The 17346-nt window shown below is 41.6% G+C and overlaps 2 protein-coding genes across 8 annotated transcripts in view; both read left to right on the top strand.

Moving 5' to 3' along the window:
- Positions 1–5124, top strand: part of RIPOR2 (RHO family interacting cell polarization regulator 2) — a 211109-nt gene extending 205985 nt beyond the window's left edge. For 4 of the 6 annotated variants that reach the window (XM_027128512.1, XM_027128513.1, XM_027128510.1 and 1 more), the window contains exon 22: positions 3372–5123. In XM_027128512.1, coding sequence (XP_026984313.1) covers positions 3372–3472 — 101 coding nt within the window. In that variant the 3' untranslated portion in view covers positions 3473–5123. Of the gene's footprint in view, positions 1–782; positions 2931–3371 lie in introns of those variants that run through there. The other 2 variants (XM_027128519.1, XM_027128511.1) reach the window with 2 other exon arrangements.
- A 121-nt stretch (positions 5125–5245) lies between these two features.
- Positions 5246–16838, top strand: ARMH2 (armadillo like helical domain containing 2). 2 transcript variants are annotated; one of them, XM_027128530.1, is made up of 2 exons: positions 5246–6371; positions 13817–16838. In XM_027128530.1, exons 1-2 carry the CDS (start codon positions 6194–6196, stop codon positions 14242–14244), a joined length of 606 nt encoding a protein of 201 aa, XP_026984331.1. In that variant the 5' UTR covers positions 5246–6193; the 3' UTR covers positions 14245–16838. The 2 variants fall into 2 exon arrangements, with proteins under 2 accessions (XP_026984331.1, XP_026984332.1); XM_027128531.1 differs by lacking the exon at positions 5246–6371 and adding an exon at positions 11361–11999.
- Positions 16839–17346: the final 508 nt, after the last annotated feature.

The following is a 17346-nucleotide window of genomic DNA, read 5'->3' as shown; positions in this document are numbered from 1 at the left end:
CACACACACACACACACACACACACACACACACACACACACACACACTATGACTGATAATTTCCGTCTCACCCCAGTTCCTCGTTCTAACTACCTGGGTGTTGAGGGAGAAGGTTGCTCTCTGGAGCCTTTCTAGCTGGTTTCATAGTCTGGGCACTATTTGGAATCAACACAGAAATCAAACTATCAAGCAGAGGTCAGAGTCAGGAAGCCAGGTTGGATTGCCAGGTTGGGGTTGGCACTACCTGGAGGACAGTGATGTGTTCCCCAGGATGCCATAATCCCCCATGTACCACAGCCTCCTCCAGACTCTCAGGTTAACCTCTGATTGCCCTGCGGGCCTATTGCCCCTGAGCCCCGACACCAAAGAAAAGAGATGAAGTTTTTTTTTTCTTCTGGAATATCCAAATAACCCTTCTCCTTCACTTCACTCAAAGTATAAATACTAAAGTCCTCGAATAGAATCCGCTCAGTAATACTAGTCGGGAAAAAGCCGCTGCCCTAGTGTGACTCTAGTAGCAGCTTAAGAATGTAAGGAAGACTCTCATGGCACTTATGGTCACCATGGCAATCACACTCATTGTCTGGTGCTCTTTCTTAGGGTTTAATAAGGCTTCATTCTGCTATTGATATATCATGCAATGCATAGAAATCTTAGCCAACATATGTGTGTTTAAAGGATAAAACAGTTATTCCTCACGGCTTGCTTTAGGCATAGAAATTATTTAATTCCCTAAAAATGTGCCCAGGGTATTATTAGTTTGAACTTCTTTTATCCTTTAGTGTTCTGAAATAACAATGAAGGAAGGAATAGCCAGCAACGCTGCTCTTCCCACTGTAACCCGAGGAGGCTCATCCCTGTAGATGACCCAGATCCAGTTCAGCTGCACAGACAGCCGTATCTCCAGGGTTGGTCATCACACCTGCTTCACCTTAACTCGTTACAGATGTGGCTCCCCAAAGCCCCCACAGCCCACCACACCACCGGTTCATGATTCTCAACCCTAGATGCCCACTGCAATCACCAGGGAACCTTTAAAATACACCCGTACCTGGGCTCCACTTCTGATGACTCTGCTCTTGTCGGTCTGAGCTGGGCCTTAGCACTGGGATTATTAAAAGGCTCCCAGGTTGAGAACCTCTGAACTCAATGTTATGAATCTCCTCTGACCCTAAGACACAAATACTGGTGTATTTTTATCCCACACAGACGACTGAATTCATGTAGTGAAAATAGTGTTTTTGATGGGAATTGGTAAAAGATACTCTAGAGCTGAGGGCTGTCACAGGGCGTTCGAGGGGCTCCGAGCAGCTGCTGTTTACCAACCAGTATGAATTATTTCAGTATTTGAACCCAGAGCTGTCCAGTAGATCCCTCTGTGATGACGGGGCTGCTCTATATGCACCGTCCCAGACGGCAGGAAGTATTCACATGTGGCAGCTGAGCAGTTCAACATGGCTATTATGACTGAGGAGTTAGTTTAATTTTGAGTGGTTACCGTTTAAATGTAAGCAGCCACCTGAGGCTGGTGGCCTCTCGATTGCACAGAGCAGTTTTCACCGCGCCTCTGGCCGTTCCAGCGCGTCCCGGCTGGACCTCAGTCTCGTCCGGAACCACACTGCCTGACACCCCAAAGCTCGAGCTCTTTCTCCTCCAACACCCTGCCTACTTTACAGGGCTGTTAAACGGACTAGCAGAGGAGCCAACACAGATCCAGGCCCCTGAAAACTGAATCTTAGTAACAGCGAGATGCCCTGAAACCCCGGCCCGGGTTGTGTCACTGTAAAGAATATTGGGTAACACGTGCCAGGCACTGTTTTGAGGGATCTACGTGGATTAGCTCATTTAATCCTCCTGAGACTCTATGAGGGACAGTTAATCCCAATTTACAGAGGGGCACAGTGAGGCATGCTAGGGTTGCATAACTCACCCACGACACCCAGACCCGGTCAAGCACTGCAATGGAACCCTGACCCTCTAGGGCACCTGGATGCTGTAGGTTACTGGAGGAAGAACTGAAGACCTCTAAATTGGAATCTCCCTGTGAGCAAACTAGGAACTAGCCTGGTATTATTGAGTTTTTAAGTAGCATTCATTAGCCTAGGCATCCACAGGGGTGTGTGTGAGCGGGCAGGGAGTATGGTATAAATGTGCTTAATTTAAGAGCCCTCTGTCTCTCCTCCCACTATCATCAGCCGGAAAGGCATTGCTGTTCATGTTTTATATTCAGGGTTTTGCATAAATATTTTGTTTCAAATAAAGGGTTCTACTCCAAAGTAAGAAAAAGTTGGAAACTATTGACAGGGAAAAAATAACGTTTGCCTCAGAAAAGTCAAGGCATGCAGAAACAATCAACAAAAGAATCTAAAGATTGATGGCTTTTGCTTATAGACGAGTTCACTACAAAGTTCTTTTAAATACACGCAAATCTCTACTTTTGTATCTAATGTATTACTGAAAAAGTTAAATGTACTGAAAAAGAAAACAATCAAAAACAGACTTTTGGTTTATTGAAAGGCCTTTATATCCAATAAATTATACAAATATAGAGGCAATATATTATAAAATCCATGATTACACTCCTTTTCTAAAACCCACTAATATCAATATATTTCCAGCATTTCAAGGAATCTTTTCTTCTGTTTTTCTTCACAGTGAACTTCTGATTGAGCACAATTAATTATTTGCATCTTTGTCTCATTTGTATTAAATGTGTGAAAGCCTGTTTCTTATCACTAGTCATCTGTACTTCATTTTCCCATTTTCTAACCATTTTTTCTTAAATAGGAAAAATGGAGTAAAATATTCAAATAATTTGCAAATACATGTTGGCTGTTCAAGATGGTACTACTGATAGAACCGGCCTAGTTGTTGGCTGGTAGACAGCATCAACATGTGTACAGGGCAAAGAATAAATTTTTAGCAGAAGTTTGAAAGCCTAGACTTGATTTTATGACAGATCATTTGGATGTACCAATATCTAATATATAAAAGTGAAAGTTATGTAAAAGTTCAATGCACTGAAATCAAGGACTAGCCATACTGAAATCACTAATGCACTTAAAATATAATCCATATAATTTCTCAGGAATAAATCTATTATGTGAAGTTATTGACATCAAATGCCCATAGGACGTCTACTGTGTTTCACATTCTTTTAGTCTCTGGCATTAGCTCAGAAGCTCTTGGTTGTTCTAAACATTACCTAGAAAACAACATAATTAAGAATAGCCAAAATGACTTTTCCTCACCTAAAGTCAACCTTAGCAAAATATAGCGACCCCTACCTAAACAACTGGTATTATTATTCTGAGTGATGAATAAAAAAGTTAAGTTCAAACTGGTATTCATTTTTGATGCTCTATATGCAGGAGAAGATGGGCGGCTGGCATATGAACAGTTGGACAAATTTCCTCGAGACTGTGTTAAAGTTGGAGGTCGTCATGCAAGTGAAGTTGCCACGGCCTTTTAATTACAAGTTAACTCTGCCTAACAGCTGTCTTAATAAATGGCCCTGTTAATCAAGGTGGTGCTGTGACTTAGCTCGAAGTTGTTGAGGTTGTCTGGAAATTTAACATGTTATGGGAGGAATTCAAAGTCCTCTTTCGCAGTACGTACCTGCTTTTCCTTCAGCCAACAGAATAGGGCTCTGTGTCTTTCAGTAGATTACATGGTTGATTGCGTCTGACAATACTTAGTGAAAGAGTCTGTCTTATCTAGTATGTATGGGATTTTAAAACAGCCGTCTTTATACATTTTTGGAAGTTCTTCTATAAGCTTGAAATAGTCACATGATACTTTGGTAAATATCATATGCCTTGCAGTGTTTCCTCTGTTGTGTTCTCAGGGTTGAGTGGCCCCCTTAGTTACTAATTTTACCTTAAGTGCAAAGCAAAAAAAAAAAGATTTCTTCAAGTAAAAGTTTGCCTGCAGAACCTGGTAAAAGATCATATTGTAAGAGTTTATTTCTTTTTAATTTCATTTTTTCAAGCCTCCACTATTTCTCTTGTTTCTTTCGTCTATCGTGAAAATTCCAAAGGCATGTTTCCATTATGGTAAAAAAGATGGGTAGATCACTGAAAACTACTTTATTAAGATTATACCCATACTCATTTTAAAGAAGATACTCAAAACTTAAGCTTTTTTTTTTTTTAAACAAGAGCCATTTTATAATGATACTTTTACAATAGAGGTATTTTGCTGCTAAGACAAATCAAACCCAGAAGTTTTCAGACAGCTGTGATTAATTCAGAAAGTTATGATGCTCCTTGAAGTAGAAGAACAGAAGTTGGAGGAATCCTAATGGGGCGGAAGCAGAGGGTCATTAACAGTGGTCTTTTCTTCTATACAAATTACCATAAGGTTAGGAAGAAGAATGACCTGAATGATGGTTACTGCCCCCAGAGAAAGCATTCATCACTGGATAGGACCCTTTGGCCAAATAGTTAAACCAACAGCTCCCGTATTGCTTCCACATCAGGATAGCAAGTCCTTTAAATAAAGTACAAGTCCATTCAGTAGCTCTTATTAAATAACTCTTCTTCCTCTTAAGAGTATACAAGGTGGGATATGCCAAGATATCTAAATAATATGTGTGAGTGTAATTTGAACTGTGGAATATCAACTGTTCTCTGAATGTGCTTATATAAAATATCATTTAGATGTCATTTTAAATATTTACATTTTAGCAAGACCTTTAAAAACAACTCATTTCATTTTAAAGTGAAAATTGTTTGTCAGCCTTCCTGGCAAATAAGTTCTTTCAACTGTGAAGTTATAATGTATATATATATTTGTAAATTTATAAATATTATATATATGCATATATCTTTCATTTTAAAGGTACATTGTACAGTCTATAGTTAGTATGTATAGTCTATAGTCTCTGTTCAATGGTTGAAATGATTTTTATAGAAAGTCAAATCACAAATGTTACAGAGTTGTTTGCTTTGTTGTTTGGGTTTTTTTTTATTTTTCGAATATTGCATGAGTACTTCCATATCTTTTGTATTCACTTCTGCATTTTATTTTTGGTTGAAGGGGGTGCTTTTAGTTTTGTGGCATTTGTATTCGTCACTCTTTCAATCACGTAAGTTAAAATAAAAATTATTTTTGAATTACTAGTCTCATGTTCAGAGCCTGGTGTATTTCTTTCACATGCCCCTCTTGAGTTGGTATTTACACAACACACTACACCTCATTCTCAACTTGGGTTTATTCTTATCTTGAAATTCCTTTATCCATACATGAGGATGATATTTACTTCTCAGATCTGTTGTAATGCTAACTGGAGAAAAAAGAGCTGCATTTCATCTCATCCCTTCGTCTGGAACGTATTCCTATGCCACCTCATTTTGTCTAAGCTGCTATTGGTATTTTTATGTCTGTGGTAGGTTAGTTACGTTTCTCGGCCTTAGAGAAGTGGCCTTCTGTAGGAGGCTCCTATGCGCCCCAGCAGTGCCCTCCTCTCTTGTCACCCAAGCTGTATGCTCTGGGGCTTCCCCCTAAGAGGGTTGCGTGGGTCCTTCTTTTGTGGCAGGCTGACTATGTGGGCCGTCTGGTAGGCTTGGTTGGCCCCTAGTCTGGTGGGTTGCCAGGCCCTGCCTTGTACAGATGCTGCTGGCTGCTGTGTAGTGGGGCCTGGTCACGAGGTAGCCGGGGGTGGAATCCTTGGGGGCCCTGAGGCCAGTGCTGGCTCACTGGTGGGTGGAGTCAGGGTCCTGAAGAGTCTGGGGCTGTTGCCCACCCACGGGCAGGTGAAGCCAGGTGCTAGTGTTAGTGATGGACTGCTGGCAGGCAGAGCCAGGTCCCGGAGTCCGGCTGCAGGGCCCAGGGATCCCAGAACTGCTTTCAGATCGTTGGGGAGTTGGGTATGGCGGTTCCTGATACAGTTGGGTGTGGGGTCCAGGGTGTCCAGGAGGCTGCGTTGGCCTGCTAGTGGGTAGGATCAGGGCCCTGCTGGTCCCAGGGTAGGGTCTGGCCTGTGGGATGGTGGTTTCCTCGCTTCTGGTGTCTGTCCCCTGGTGGGTGAAGCTGCCCTGGAGACTTAAGGCCGGTTTCCTGGAGGGAGGGGCCCGTGGCCGGCCGCTGGTGGGTGGAGCTGGGTCTTGGCCCTCAGGTGGGCAGGGCCGTGTCTAGAGGTGTGTCCAGAGGCAGCTGTGGGCTCTTTCGTCTTCAGGCAGCCTGTCTGCTGATGGGCGGGGCTGTATCCCCGCCCCCCCCACCCCCTCCGCCAGGTCTTAATGATCCAAGATGTCGGCCGGCGGAAGCGTTCGTGCCGCTGACTGCTTTCTGCCGTCTGCGTCTGTGTCCCCAGGGTGAGCTGCAGCTGCCCCACCCCGCCTCTCCAGGAGACTCTCCCAGACCAGCAGGTAGGTGTGGCCCAGGCTCCTACCAATTAACTGCTTTTGCCCTGGTCCCAGTGCGCGTGAGATTTTGTGGGCGCCCTTTAAGAGTGAAGCCTCTATTTCCCCTGTCCTGTGGGGCTCCTGCAATAAAGCCCCGCTGGCTCTGGGGCCTCGTCTTCCCAGTGCTGGAACCCCGGGCTGGGGAGCCTGACATGAGGCTCAAAGCTCGCACTCCTGTGGGAGAACGTCTACAATGTATTTATTCTCCAGCTTGTGGGTCAGCCGTCTGTAGGGGGAGGGGGTATGGAATTTGATTATATCACAGTCCTCCCCTCCTACCCATTTAGTTGTGGTTCCTTCTTTAGGTCTTTAGTTGCAGATCTTTTCTGGTAGGTTCCAGTCTTTTGTACTGATGGTTGTTCTGCAGACAGTTGTGATTTTGGTGTGGTTGTGAGAGGAGGTGAGCTCAGGGTCTTTCTGCTCCCACGTTTTGGCCTCTCTCAGTGCATGTGTTTTATCACCCAAAGGTCTTAACTTTGTCTTCCCAACGCCAGCCTGCATAAACAGTTTCTTTAGGAGAGGTACCTTGTAGAAATCTCGATAGACCTGTGCACGCCTTGCTAATGCCAAGGTACTGCTTCCATCACGGGTGGCTTTCCTTGCAGTAGTTACTGCAGGTGGCCATACATAGAGTCTGCGCCGTTTCCAAACTAAGCTTTCCTGTTCTACTTTGTGATGATGCCTTGCAATGCCACCGTGACTGCAACTCTGCAAACCCCATGTCCCAGAGCTGCGTTTCAGAGTTGTGGTATATATGAGCAGAGACTGTAAGCCCCCTGAGGCTAAATGAGTCTTTATTTGTATATGTTCCCAACCCAAACCCCCACCAGCATCATCACAGAGAAGCCCCTGACACTCAGCTCTGAGAGTATTTACCAAGCGATTCATTAAATACCAGTGATTGCTTAGTTACTGAGTCAGCAGTAAAAACAATTTCCCCTATATGGTTTGTTGCTGTACTGCTTAGCTGAATTACCTTACTTACTTTATAAAATTGTAAAGTAAAATTGGAAACCAAAGTCAGCAGAAAACACCAGCACTTCTCACTATATCAGGAAAACAAATTAGTCAAATAGAAAAATAAATATTTTTATCCCTGAAATTTTCCTGGGGACATTATCTCTTATAAAACAAATATGATGGATTTTGAGAAAGTTCTAAGTACACTTTTTGCAGGGAACAACAGTTGTTTGCTAAAAACTAGTTCTCTAACTTCTCATTTATTCAACAAGTATTTGTTGCATACTTAACTATAAATGAGGTATGCATATGCCAGGGACTGTTCTTGGCAATGGAGCTATAGCAGTGAAGAAAAAAAAAAAAATGAGAGGACATAAAAATCCCTACCTTTGCGGGGCTCCTATCCTGGAAAGAGGAGACAATAAGACAGAGAAAAGGAAGGAATTCCCTGGTGGTCCAGTGGTTAGGACTCCGCACTTCCACTGCCGGGGACCTGGGAACTAAGATCTCACAAGCTGTGCAGCATGGCCAAAAAAAAAGACAGAGAAAAGTCATGTAGTTGCCCAGTGTTGGCGTGGGAGATGTGATAGGGCAAAGATCACAAGTTTCAAAGAGAGTGTTCAGGGAAGGCCGAATAGAAAACTACATTTGAGGATGGCCTGAGGAACTGATGGGATGAGTCAGTCATGTGGATATGTGGATATCCCTGGGAAGAACATTCCAGGCAGAAGCAACAATAACCACAAAGACCTTAGAAAGGGACCATGCTTGATGTTTTAGATTTTCTAGTAGCCACTAGAAAAGAAGTAACAAGAACAGGGAAAGCTAATTCTAATAATATGTTCTATTTAACCTAATATATCCAAAATCTTTCAACTTGTAATCAATATAAAAATTATTAATAAGATATTTTACATTCTTTTTCTCATACGAAGTCTGTGAAATACAGTATATATTTTACACTTACAGCACATCTCAATTCAGACTAGTCACATTTCAGGTGCTCCACAGCCACGTGTAGCTAGTGGGTACCATATTGGATAATGCAGGTCTATGTTTCCCCAGTTGTCCCAGTAATATCCTTTATACCATACACACACATACACATGCTCACACACATGTATGCACACACATAGATCCAGGATCCAGCCATGCGTTACATGTTTAATTTAGTTGTCATGCCTCTTCAGGTTCTTTTCTTTATTACATTTTTTTTATTGATTTACAATGTTGTGTTTCTGAATCGCAGCAAAGTGATTCATATATATATACATATATATATTCTTTTAAAAATTCCTTTCCATTATGGTTTATTACAAGATATTGAGTATAGTTCCCTGTGCTATATAGTAGAACCGTGTTGTTTATCTATCTGATTTATAATAGTTTTTATCTGCTAATCCCAAACTCCTAATTTATCCCTCCCCCCACTTTCCCTTTTGATAACCATAAGTTTGTTTTCCATGTCTGTGAGCCTGCTTCTGTTTTGTAAATAAGTTCTTTGTATCATATTTTAGGGAAGGGTAAGCTGTGACAAAGCGAGAGAGTGGCATGGACATATATACACTACCAAACGTAAGGTAGATAGCTAGTGGGAAGCAGCCGCATAGCACAGGGAGATCAGCTCGGTGCTTTGTGACCACCTAGAGGGGTGAGATAGGGAGAGTGGGAGGAAGGGAGACCCAAGAGAGAAGAGATATGGGGACATATGTATATGTATAACTGATTCACTTTGTTATAAAGCAGAAACTAACACACCATTGTAAAGCAATTATACTCCAATAAAGATGTAAAAAGAATAGATACCACATATAAGTGCTATCATATGAGATTTTTCTTCCTCTGTCTGGCTTACTTTACTTAGTATGATAATCTTTTTGTCCATCCATGTTGCAGCAAATAGCATTATTTCATTCTTTTTCATGTCCGAGTAATATTCCATTGTATATATGCACCACATCTTCTTTATCCATTCATCTGTAGATGGACATTTAGGTTGCCTTCATGTCTTGGCTATTATAAATAGTGCTGCTATAAATATTGGGGTGCATGTATATTTTCAAATTAGAGTTTTCTCCAGATATATGCCCAGGAGTGGGGTTGCTGGGTCATATGGTAACTCTCCTCTTCAGGTTCTTTTACTCTAGAACAGTAATGGGCCCCTCTTTGTTTTAAACTTCCACATCTTACTATATTTGAAGTGTACAAGCAAGTACATTTTGTAGAATGTCCCAAATTTGGACAGGGTGTCCAAATAACTACTTTGAAAGTAGAGCCAAAAGGATTCGTTGATAAATTGGAAATGAGATGTGAAACAGACAAAAGCCAACGATGAATCCAAAAATTTCAATCTGAACAACTGGAAGGAAGGAATGCCATCTTCCAAGATAGGGAAACTGAGAAGCAGGAGATTTAAAGAAGACCAGGGGGCTTCCCTGGTGGTGCAGTGGTTGGGAATCCACCTGCCAGTGCAGGGGACGTGGGTTCAGGCCTGGTCCAGGAGGATCCTGCATGCCACGGAGCAGCTGGGTCTGTATGCCACAGCTGCTGAACCTGCACTGTAGAGCCCGCGGGCCACAACTGCTGAGCCTACATGCCATAGCTGCTGAGGCCCGTATGCCTAGAGCCTGTGCTCCGCAACAAAGACAAGACACTGCAGTGAGAAACCCGTGCGCCGCAATGAAGAGTAGCCCCCGCTCACCTCAACTAGGGAAAGCCCGCGCACAGCAATGAAGACCCAACGCAGCCAAAAATAAATAAATTAATTAATTAAATTAAAATTTTAAATTAAACTATAAAATAATAAAGAAGACCAGGAATTTTGCTTCAGGCATGTTAAGTTGGGGAAGCCTCTTAGACATCCAAATGGAGATACCAAGTTGGTGATTGAAGGTAATTGTGTTTGGAGTTGAGGTGAGACCAGTTAAAAATATAAAATTGGGAGTCTTCAGCATGTGAATGGTATTTAAAGCCATGAGACTGGTTTGTTTCCTCCAGGAAGTATAGATAGAAAACAAGAGATACAGGAACAGAGCCTTGGGGCACTCCAGTATTTAGAGGTCATAAAGAAGAGGGGGAAGCAGCAAAGGAAAAGAAGAGTGACCAGTAGGGAATTAAAAGACTGTGACATCTTAGAAGCCAAGTGAAAAAAGTGTTTCAAGGAGAAACGAGTGACAAATGCTGAGGACTGAGAATTGGATTCAGCAGAATGAAGGTCATCAGTGACCCTGACGAGCAATTTCAGTAGAGTCATGGTGGGGTTAAAATCCAACTTGGAGTACATCCAAGAGAGGATAAAAGAATATTTCAGGGACTTCCCTGGTGGCCCAGTGGTTGAGAATCCACCTTCCAATGTAGGGGATGCGGGTTCGATCCCTGGTCGGGGAACTAGGATCCCACATGCCATGGGGCTACTAAGCCCGTGCGCTGCACCTACTAAGCCTGCACTCTCTGGAGCCTGCACGCCACAATTAGAGAGCCCTCACGCCGCAACTAGAGAGGAGCCCACGTGTCACAACGAAGAGCCCACACTAGCAATGAAAGATCCTGCATGCCACAACTAAGACCCGATGCAGCCAAAAATAAATATTAAAAAAAAAAGAATGTTTCAAATAGCAAGTATGGCAACTCTTTGAAGAGTTTTTGTATAAAGGGGAGCAGAATATTGCACATTTTGTGAATGTGCAATAACCGGGAGGAGGGGCTGTATGAAGTCAAAAGAGTTGTTTTATTTTTTTAATGAGAAAAAGTACAGCATGTTTGTTGATGCAAAGAACCCAGTTGAGATTGAAAAATTAATAAGGCAAGAGAAGAATAGTGAGCAGTCTCCCTGAATGGAGTGAGAAGGATTGGCTGAAACCTGCATAAATGGAGGGGGCATCGGTATAACAGGAGGAAAGCCAGAGGATATGGGCACAGACGCAGATCGGTGGGTAGATGTGATGGGGAGAGCTGTGGAAGGTCTTTTTTGATTGCTTCTATTTTCTCAGCAAAATGGGCATAATACTATGAAAGATCAATGGAAAGTTCAGTACAGGTTGGAACAGTCAAAGCAGAATGGGCAAGTTCCCAGTAGGCGTCACCTAAGCAAAGGCACAGAGACGGGAACGAGCTGAGTGTGTGTTGGGGGAAGCCAGTTTAGTTTAAGCTGAGATTCTGTGCACCAGAGAAGTGAAAGTAAGCTTGGTTTAGTTCCAACTGTAGAAGGCCTTCAATGCTAGGCTGAAGAAAGACTCTAGGCATACATGGCTTCCCCCGGATTTGTGTATTCCATTCTATGGTGTTGCTAAGCGATGCATTCCAGAGTTCTTGACTGTTCACTTCTGTTACTGCCGGTGGTGTGACTTAAGCACCCTTGGCCTTTTTACACAATGGCAAAGACCCGGGCTTACTATGCACAATTTTGGATTCAGGTTTATCGATATTTTGTGGGGCTGTATCACCGCCTCAAGAAATGCTGGAGTGTCGTTAAGGGCTTTTTCACTAAAAAGGAGGAAGAACACATCCCTCCAGCTGAGAGTATTTTTCACAAAGAAAAAATTGCGGTGCTTGGCCGTATGTTGAAGGATAAATCTCTAGCCCTTGAACAGAGAGCTCAGGCTGCCTATAGAATTGGACTGTTGGCCTTTACAGGTACTGATTTAACCAGCTGTGCTGACAGAGGTGTTCCACAGTCTTTTTGCCTGTTGTAACACTGTCAGTGAGTGATTCCCATAGCACTCGTCTTAACGTTCCAATAACATTTCCTTTGCCTAAATTATTAGTTTTTTGTCTTTGCATCGCCAAAGGTATTACTACTTTCTCCTCAAGGATCTCATGTTTTCAAAAGAATGTGTCCATCAAATAAATTACTAATAAGGTACTTTCCTGTTTTTAATTTAAAAAGTATATATATATATATATATATATATATATATATATATATACACACACTGAAATTGCCTGTCAAACTTTTCAGTATCATGAAAAAATTGAATCTATACTGAATTGATATAATTTCAACCCTTTTACAGGACAAAACTACTCAGTATTTTATTTTTTATCTTGTAAAAATGCATTACACAGACAGTAGTTCAGAAAAATCATGAAGAACTTAAGGCTTTTAAAATACCTACTAGGAAAGCCAATAGGTGCATTAGTGAAAAGCAACTATTAATGTATACTTGGCTAGAGAATTAAGTGGTAAACCATTTAAAGACACACTGCTCTGATTGTCAAGTCCAAACTTGCTTCACTTTTTTTTCTAATAAATTTCATGTAAAAAAATTTTATAGACAATCCTCAACAACACATCGCCTTATTAGAAGCTCTTGTTGGTAGCTGTTAGTGTCCTTGGTAGATCGATTATTTTTTAAATGGGAAAATGAATTACTTCAATGTAGTTTAATAGACTACTTTCACAGAATGGTGTCCATGAGAGAAAGCATTTACTGTTTTCAAGGACCAAGGGGTCCTAGGTACCAGAATGATTGAGAGCCACTAGCAGAGGACCAGAGAGAAGACGGAAACTCAGGAGAACACCCAGGTGAGGGCGGTGTAAATGGCATCCTCCACTTGAGGCAGGCTCAGTTCCCTGTAGAGCTGTGGTCACCATTTGGGGTAAGAGTTAGCCAATTATAAAGGGCTCAGAATCCTTTAACTTGATGTTACTTAGCCTTGGTTGTACTGGTGGGAAACAATGGAAAGGGCTTATGCCCAGGCTTTGGCTAAAGCTTTACACTGCACAGAATATCCTTGGGACCATGGGACTGTGGTAGTGCAGATAAGAGGAATCCAAACCAGGTCAAAATTCCAGTGGCTAGAATCCAGCCAACTGTGCCAGCTTCTCCTCACCATCTAACTTGTCTTCATCAGTGCCTTCTTATCTAGGACCTGCTCGGAGTTTGAGATTTGAACTAGGATGATCTGGGGTTCAGGTATATGATGGAAGTAGAGTCAAGCACCAGGTTGGTCCCAGATCTGCAGAAGATTTGGGCTGAGAAATGTGTAAGGAGAACAGGACAGTGATGGACAACTCATGAAAAACCTCTCTCTTACCATTTAGACCCTGGCTTTGCCGCTCGGCCTTTTGGTTTTTCCTTTGTTTGCTCTAATGCTCTGGTACTTTTTCAAGTACTGAAGACAGAGACTCGGGAATGAGACCATGAGGGAGATTTGCTAGGTGAACACAGCCGGGCTTTATTCATCTTGCAATACTGACTCATAGGCGCCTGATTGAAGGAAACAGGGAGGAGCTTTGGGCAGGCAGTGCTCTTCATATAACTCCACGCTGATCAACATACACTTTCTCATGTTTACAGCAGCACACGGGGTGGGGGAGAAAGAGGAGAACTCAAAATATCCGAAGTATCACATCCATAGCGACGAGAATATGAACACAGGAGCACTCAAATGTCACTAGCTACTAGATACACCAAATACTTCTGGAAATGCAAATGCTTGTTTTACAGGAGGACCAACTGCTGGAAATTTTGCAGCTGAGTACATGAAAGAAGTAGCTCACTTGTTGCAAAATTACAAGATGGAACCAAAAATAAAGATCCAGCTGCTCCAGAGTGTTGCATCTTGGTGTTACTTAAACCCTGTCAGCCAGAGAAGAGCCAAACATTTGCAGTTTATTCCTATTCTCGTTGATCTTTTTGATAACAGACTTGAGCCTACCATGAAAAGTGACATAAACAGCAACCTCCTGCTTAAATTTTGGAGTTGCTATGTTCTCTCTGTCATGACATGCAATAACCTGTCTTGTATGCAGGAGCTTAGAGACTACAGTTCTCTAAAATATCACTTGCAAATGTTGGCCAGTGAGAATTGGTCTGGATGGCCCGAGAATTTTGCAGAGGAGCTGTATTTCCTCATTGGTTTTCACAGGAATTAATTTCTCTAAATCCAGTTACCTGATGCAGCTGTCTGCACCGTTGTATCACCCTGGAAAACTGAAATAAATAACAATATCCGATCACATCATTCTTCAGCGTTTTCTTTTAGATAGTTGAAAAATTCTATATACATTTTCATAGTTACTGCAATAACCAAACTTATGAAAAGCGCCACTGTTAAATAACCTCATAAAAATTAAGTTCATAAAATGAGAATTCACTGGAAGATGCATTCCCTATATAACTGTTAGGAGCAATGGTGTGTTTGGGGGGCTATTAGATGACATTAAGCTAAGGCACCCAGAAATGCCAAATCCAAACCCAACTCACAGCCACACCCTACAGTGGACACTGTCGTCCCACCCATATGTATCCTTTCAGCCCTATTTCAGTGACGGCCTTCCGGTTGCCACATCTTTGGCTGAGGTTGCGTTCTGGCTACCAGACCATGATCTTTCTGCACATCAGGCTGACCAGTTTGGGGGAATTTACACTGAATAGGAGCAGTGCTTACCTCCACTGGCACAACTCTGGATAGAGATGAGTACCATGTGTTCAGACACCTAAAGACAGCCTAAAGCTAGGCTCCTGGATTTTTACTCTCCCTATTTTGCCTGTTAAGAGAATATGTAAAAGAAAGCTTGCACCTGACTTTTGTACTGCCCAGCCTCATCAAAAGCTTTGTTACAAAAAATGTTTACGGAGAAGCGCTTACAGGATGTGTACCTGTTTGTGTCTCTAACTACATTAACATTTGCCTCTAGCTTAAGTCGGAGCCATCATAGATTGAACTGCGTACTTTTCCTATTTCACAGACTTGCCTTGACTAAGCTTACTTTAGCGTTACGCTTCTACCTTTCACTGAGGGGCCTGTAAAAAAAAGTAGTGTAGGTCCGTGATCCTTGCTTGTATCTATTACAGGAATGTTGTGAGGGATGTTAATCACATCACGTGGATTCACGAGGCTCTCGGGAGCCAATTTTCTCAAAACTTAAACCAGGAAAAGCTGTGTTCTACTGAGCAACTGTTATCTTTTCATCCTTTGTGGATTTTGTGAATTGTGTTAACTCAGAGTTTCTGAAACTGGAATTCAGTTTATAGTGGGAGAATAAGGGTCGGAAATCATAAGTCCCCTTTAGAAACTGGGTCACGACCACAAATTTCTTTTTTCAAGTGCTTTTTAAATTGAATTTGAATTTCTCCTCAGAGTAATTCATGAACGTAGTTTGAAGAGTCAAATATTGCCAGGCCTCTGATGAGAAACAGAGGTTCAGATTTGGGCCTTGAGGCATTTTTATGCTAAGCTATGATTTTAAAATCGCTCTCCAAAATTTTAACAAATGGTTGCTATTTTCCTTTGCTGTCCCTTGTAAGCTCATCTCTCTCCAACATTTGGATTTTCTTAGAAGCAAATCCACAATAAGAATTTGAGCACAAGGGCTTTATTTGCTAATCTTCATGTGGACATACGCTTTCATTTCTCTTAGGTAAATACCTAGAACGGCCGGATCATACAGAATGTGTATGTTTAACTTTTAAGAAATTACCGAACAGTTCGATAGCATCTGTGGCACTTAACATTGCCACCAGCACTGCCGGAGAGTCCCAGTTGCTTCATGTCCTTAACACTCGGTATGGTCAAGTTTTGTTTTTCAAACTTCAGCCATTCTGATGGGCACATAACAGTATCTCACTGTAGGTTTAATTTGCACTTCCCTAAGGACTGTGTTGCCATCTTTTCACGTACTTATTTGCTATCTGTACATATGCTTTGCAAGTGTCCAAATATTTCCTCTATTTAAAAAATAAGGTTGTCTACTTAATGAGTAGTAAGTTCTTTATAGATAGAAATCCTTTGTTGGGTATATTTTGCAAGTATTTTCTCCCAGTCTGTGGCTTGTCTTTCCATTCTCTTAAAAGTCTTTCAAAAAGAAGTTTTTGATTTTTATTTATGCAGTCTGATTTATGGTATAATTCGTGATTTTTGTGTGCTTTTTGAGAAACCTTTACCAAATCCAAGATCACTAAAATCTTCTCCAATATTTTCTTCTAGAAGATTAATCATTTTGGCTCTGACATTAAATTTTAAAACCCTCTTCAATTCCTTCCTCTTTTGCTCCCTGCCACCAAATGCTGGCAATGCATTTTTGACATTTTCCAGAAATACTTTTTATTTGCCAAGTCATTCTATTCTACTTAGCTCTCCTCTTTCTTTGGGCTAATGGCCCAAATCTAAAACATAAACAGCTGTACTATTACAGTAACCACTGACCTCACATGGCTCTTTAAATATAAATTAAAATTTTTTAAATTAAAATGTTAGTTCCTCATTCATACTAGCCACATTTTGTGCTCAAAAGCCATATATGGCTACCTGGTTATTATACTGGACAACTCAGTTCCAGCATCCCAGAAAACTATTGGACAGCGTTGCTATAGATTAATAATGTTTATTTAAGCATTTAGATCAGACACTCTAGTAAAGGTTTTAATTCTCACAAAAACAGAGGTGGACTTAATATCAGAGATAAGAAAATTAAAGTTCTATAAGAATAACTTGCCTAAAGTAATCCTTGAAAGCTTGACATTGCTCTTTATTGCCAATTTATACAAAACTTCTTGTATGCTTTCCACAGATCTTAATCCCAATGCTGTATACTTTGCAAACAATTTCCCTTTATTTTGTCCTTTTCTTCCTTCAGAACAGTACATATGAGAAATCCTTAATTTCACCCTACTCTTACTTCATATTCCTTCAATATACATACTTTGTCTATACCAGTATGTGAAATGTGCAGATAGAAAGTTTCGGAACCCTTAGCTATTCATGCATCTCTTCATCTGCTCCCCACTTTGCTTCTCTCGAGGACTACCAACACCACCCCAACATTTTAAGCTTCCAAGAAGAGTATGATCATACCAGCCTTTACTTGGCTACTCAGATTCACTTGGGGAGCCTTTGACTCCAGATGCTCACACTCCTACTGGGTTAGATTACCTGGGCATGGGGTCTAGAAATCAACATTCCCTCCAGTGAGCTTGAGGTGCAACCAGGTTTACGAGGTAAAACCTCAGCTATCTCAGTCTAAAAAGGGAGAATT

The sequence above is a fragment of the Aethalodelphis obliquidens genome, unplaced genomic scaffold (genome assembly GCF_003676395.1).
Source record: "Aethalodelphis obliquidens isolate GAN/ISIS:26980383/991018 unplaced genomic scaffold, ASM367639v1 scaffold34, whole genome shotgun sequence".
NCBI lineage: Eukaryota > Metazoa > Chordata > Mammalia > Artiodactyla > Delphinidae > Aethalodelphis > Aethalodelphis obliquidens.
This window is presented reverse-complemented; position numbering and strand designations above follow the sequence as displayed.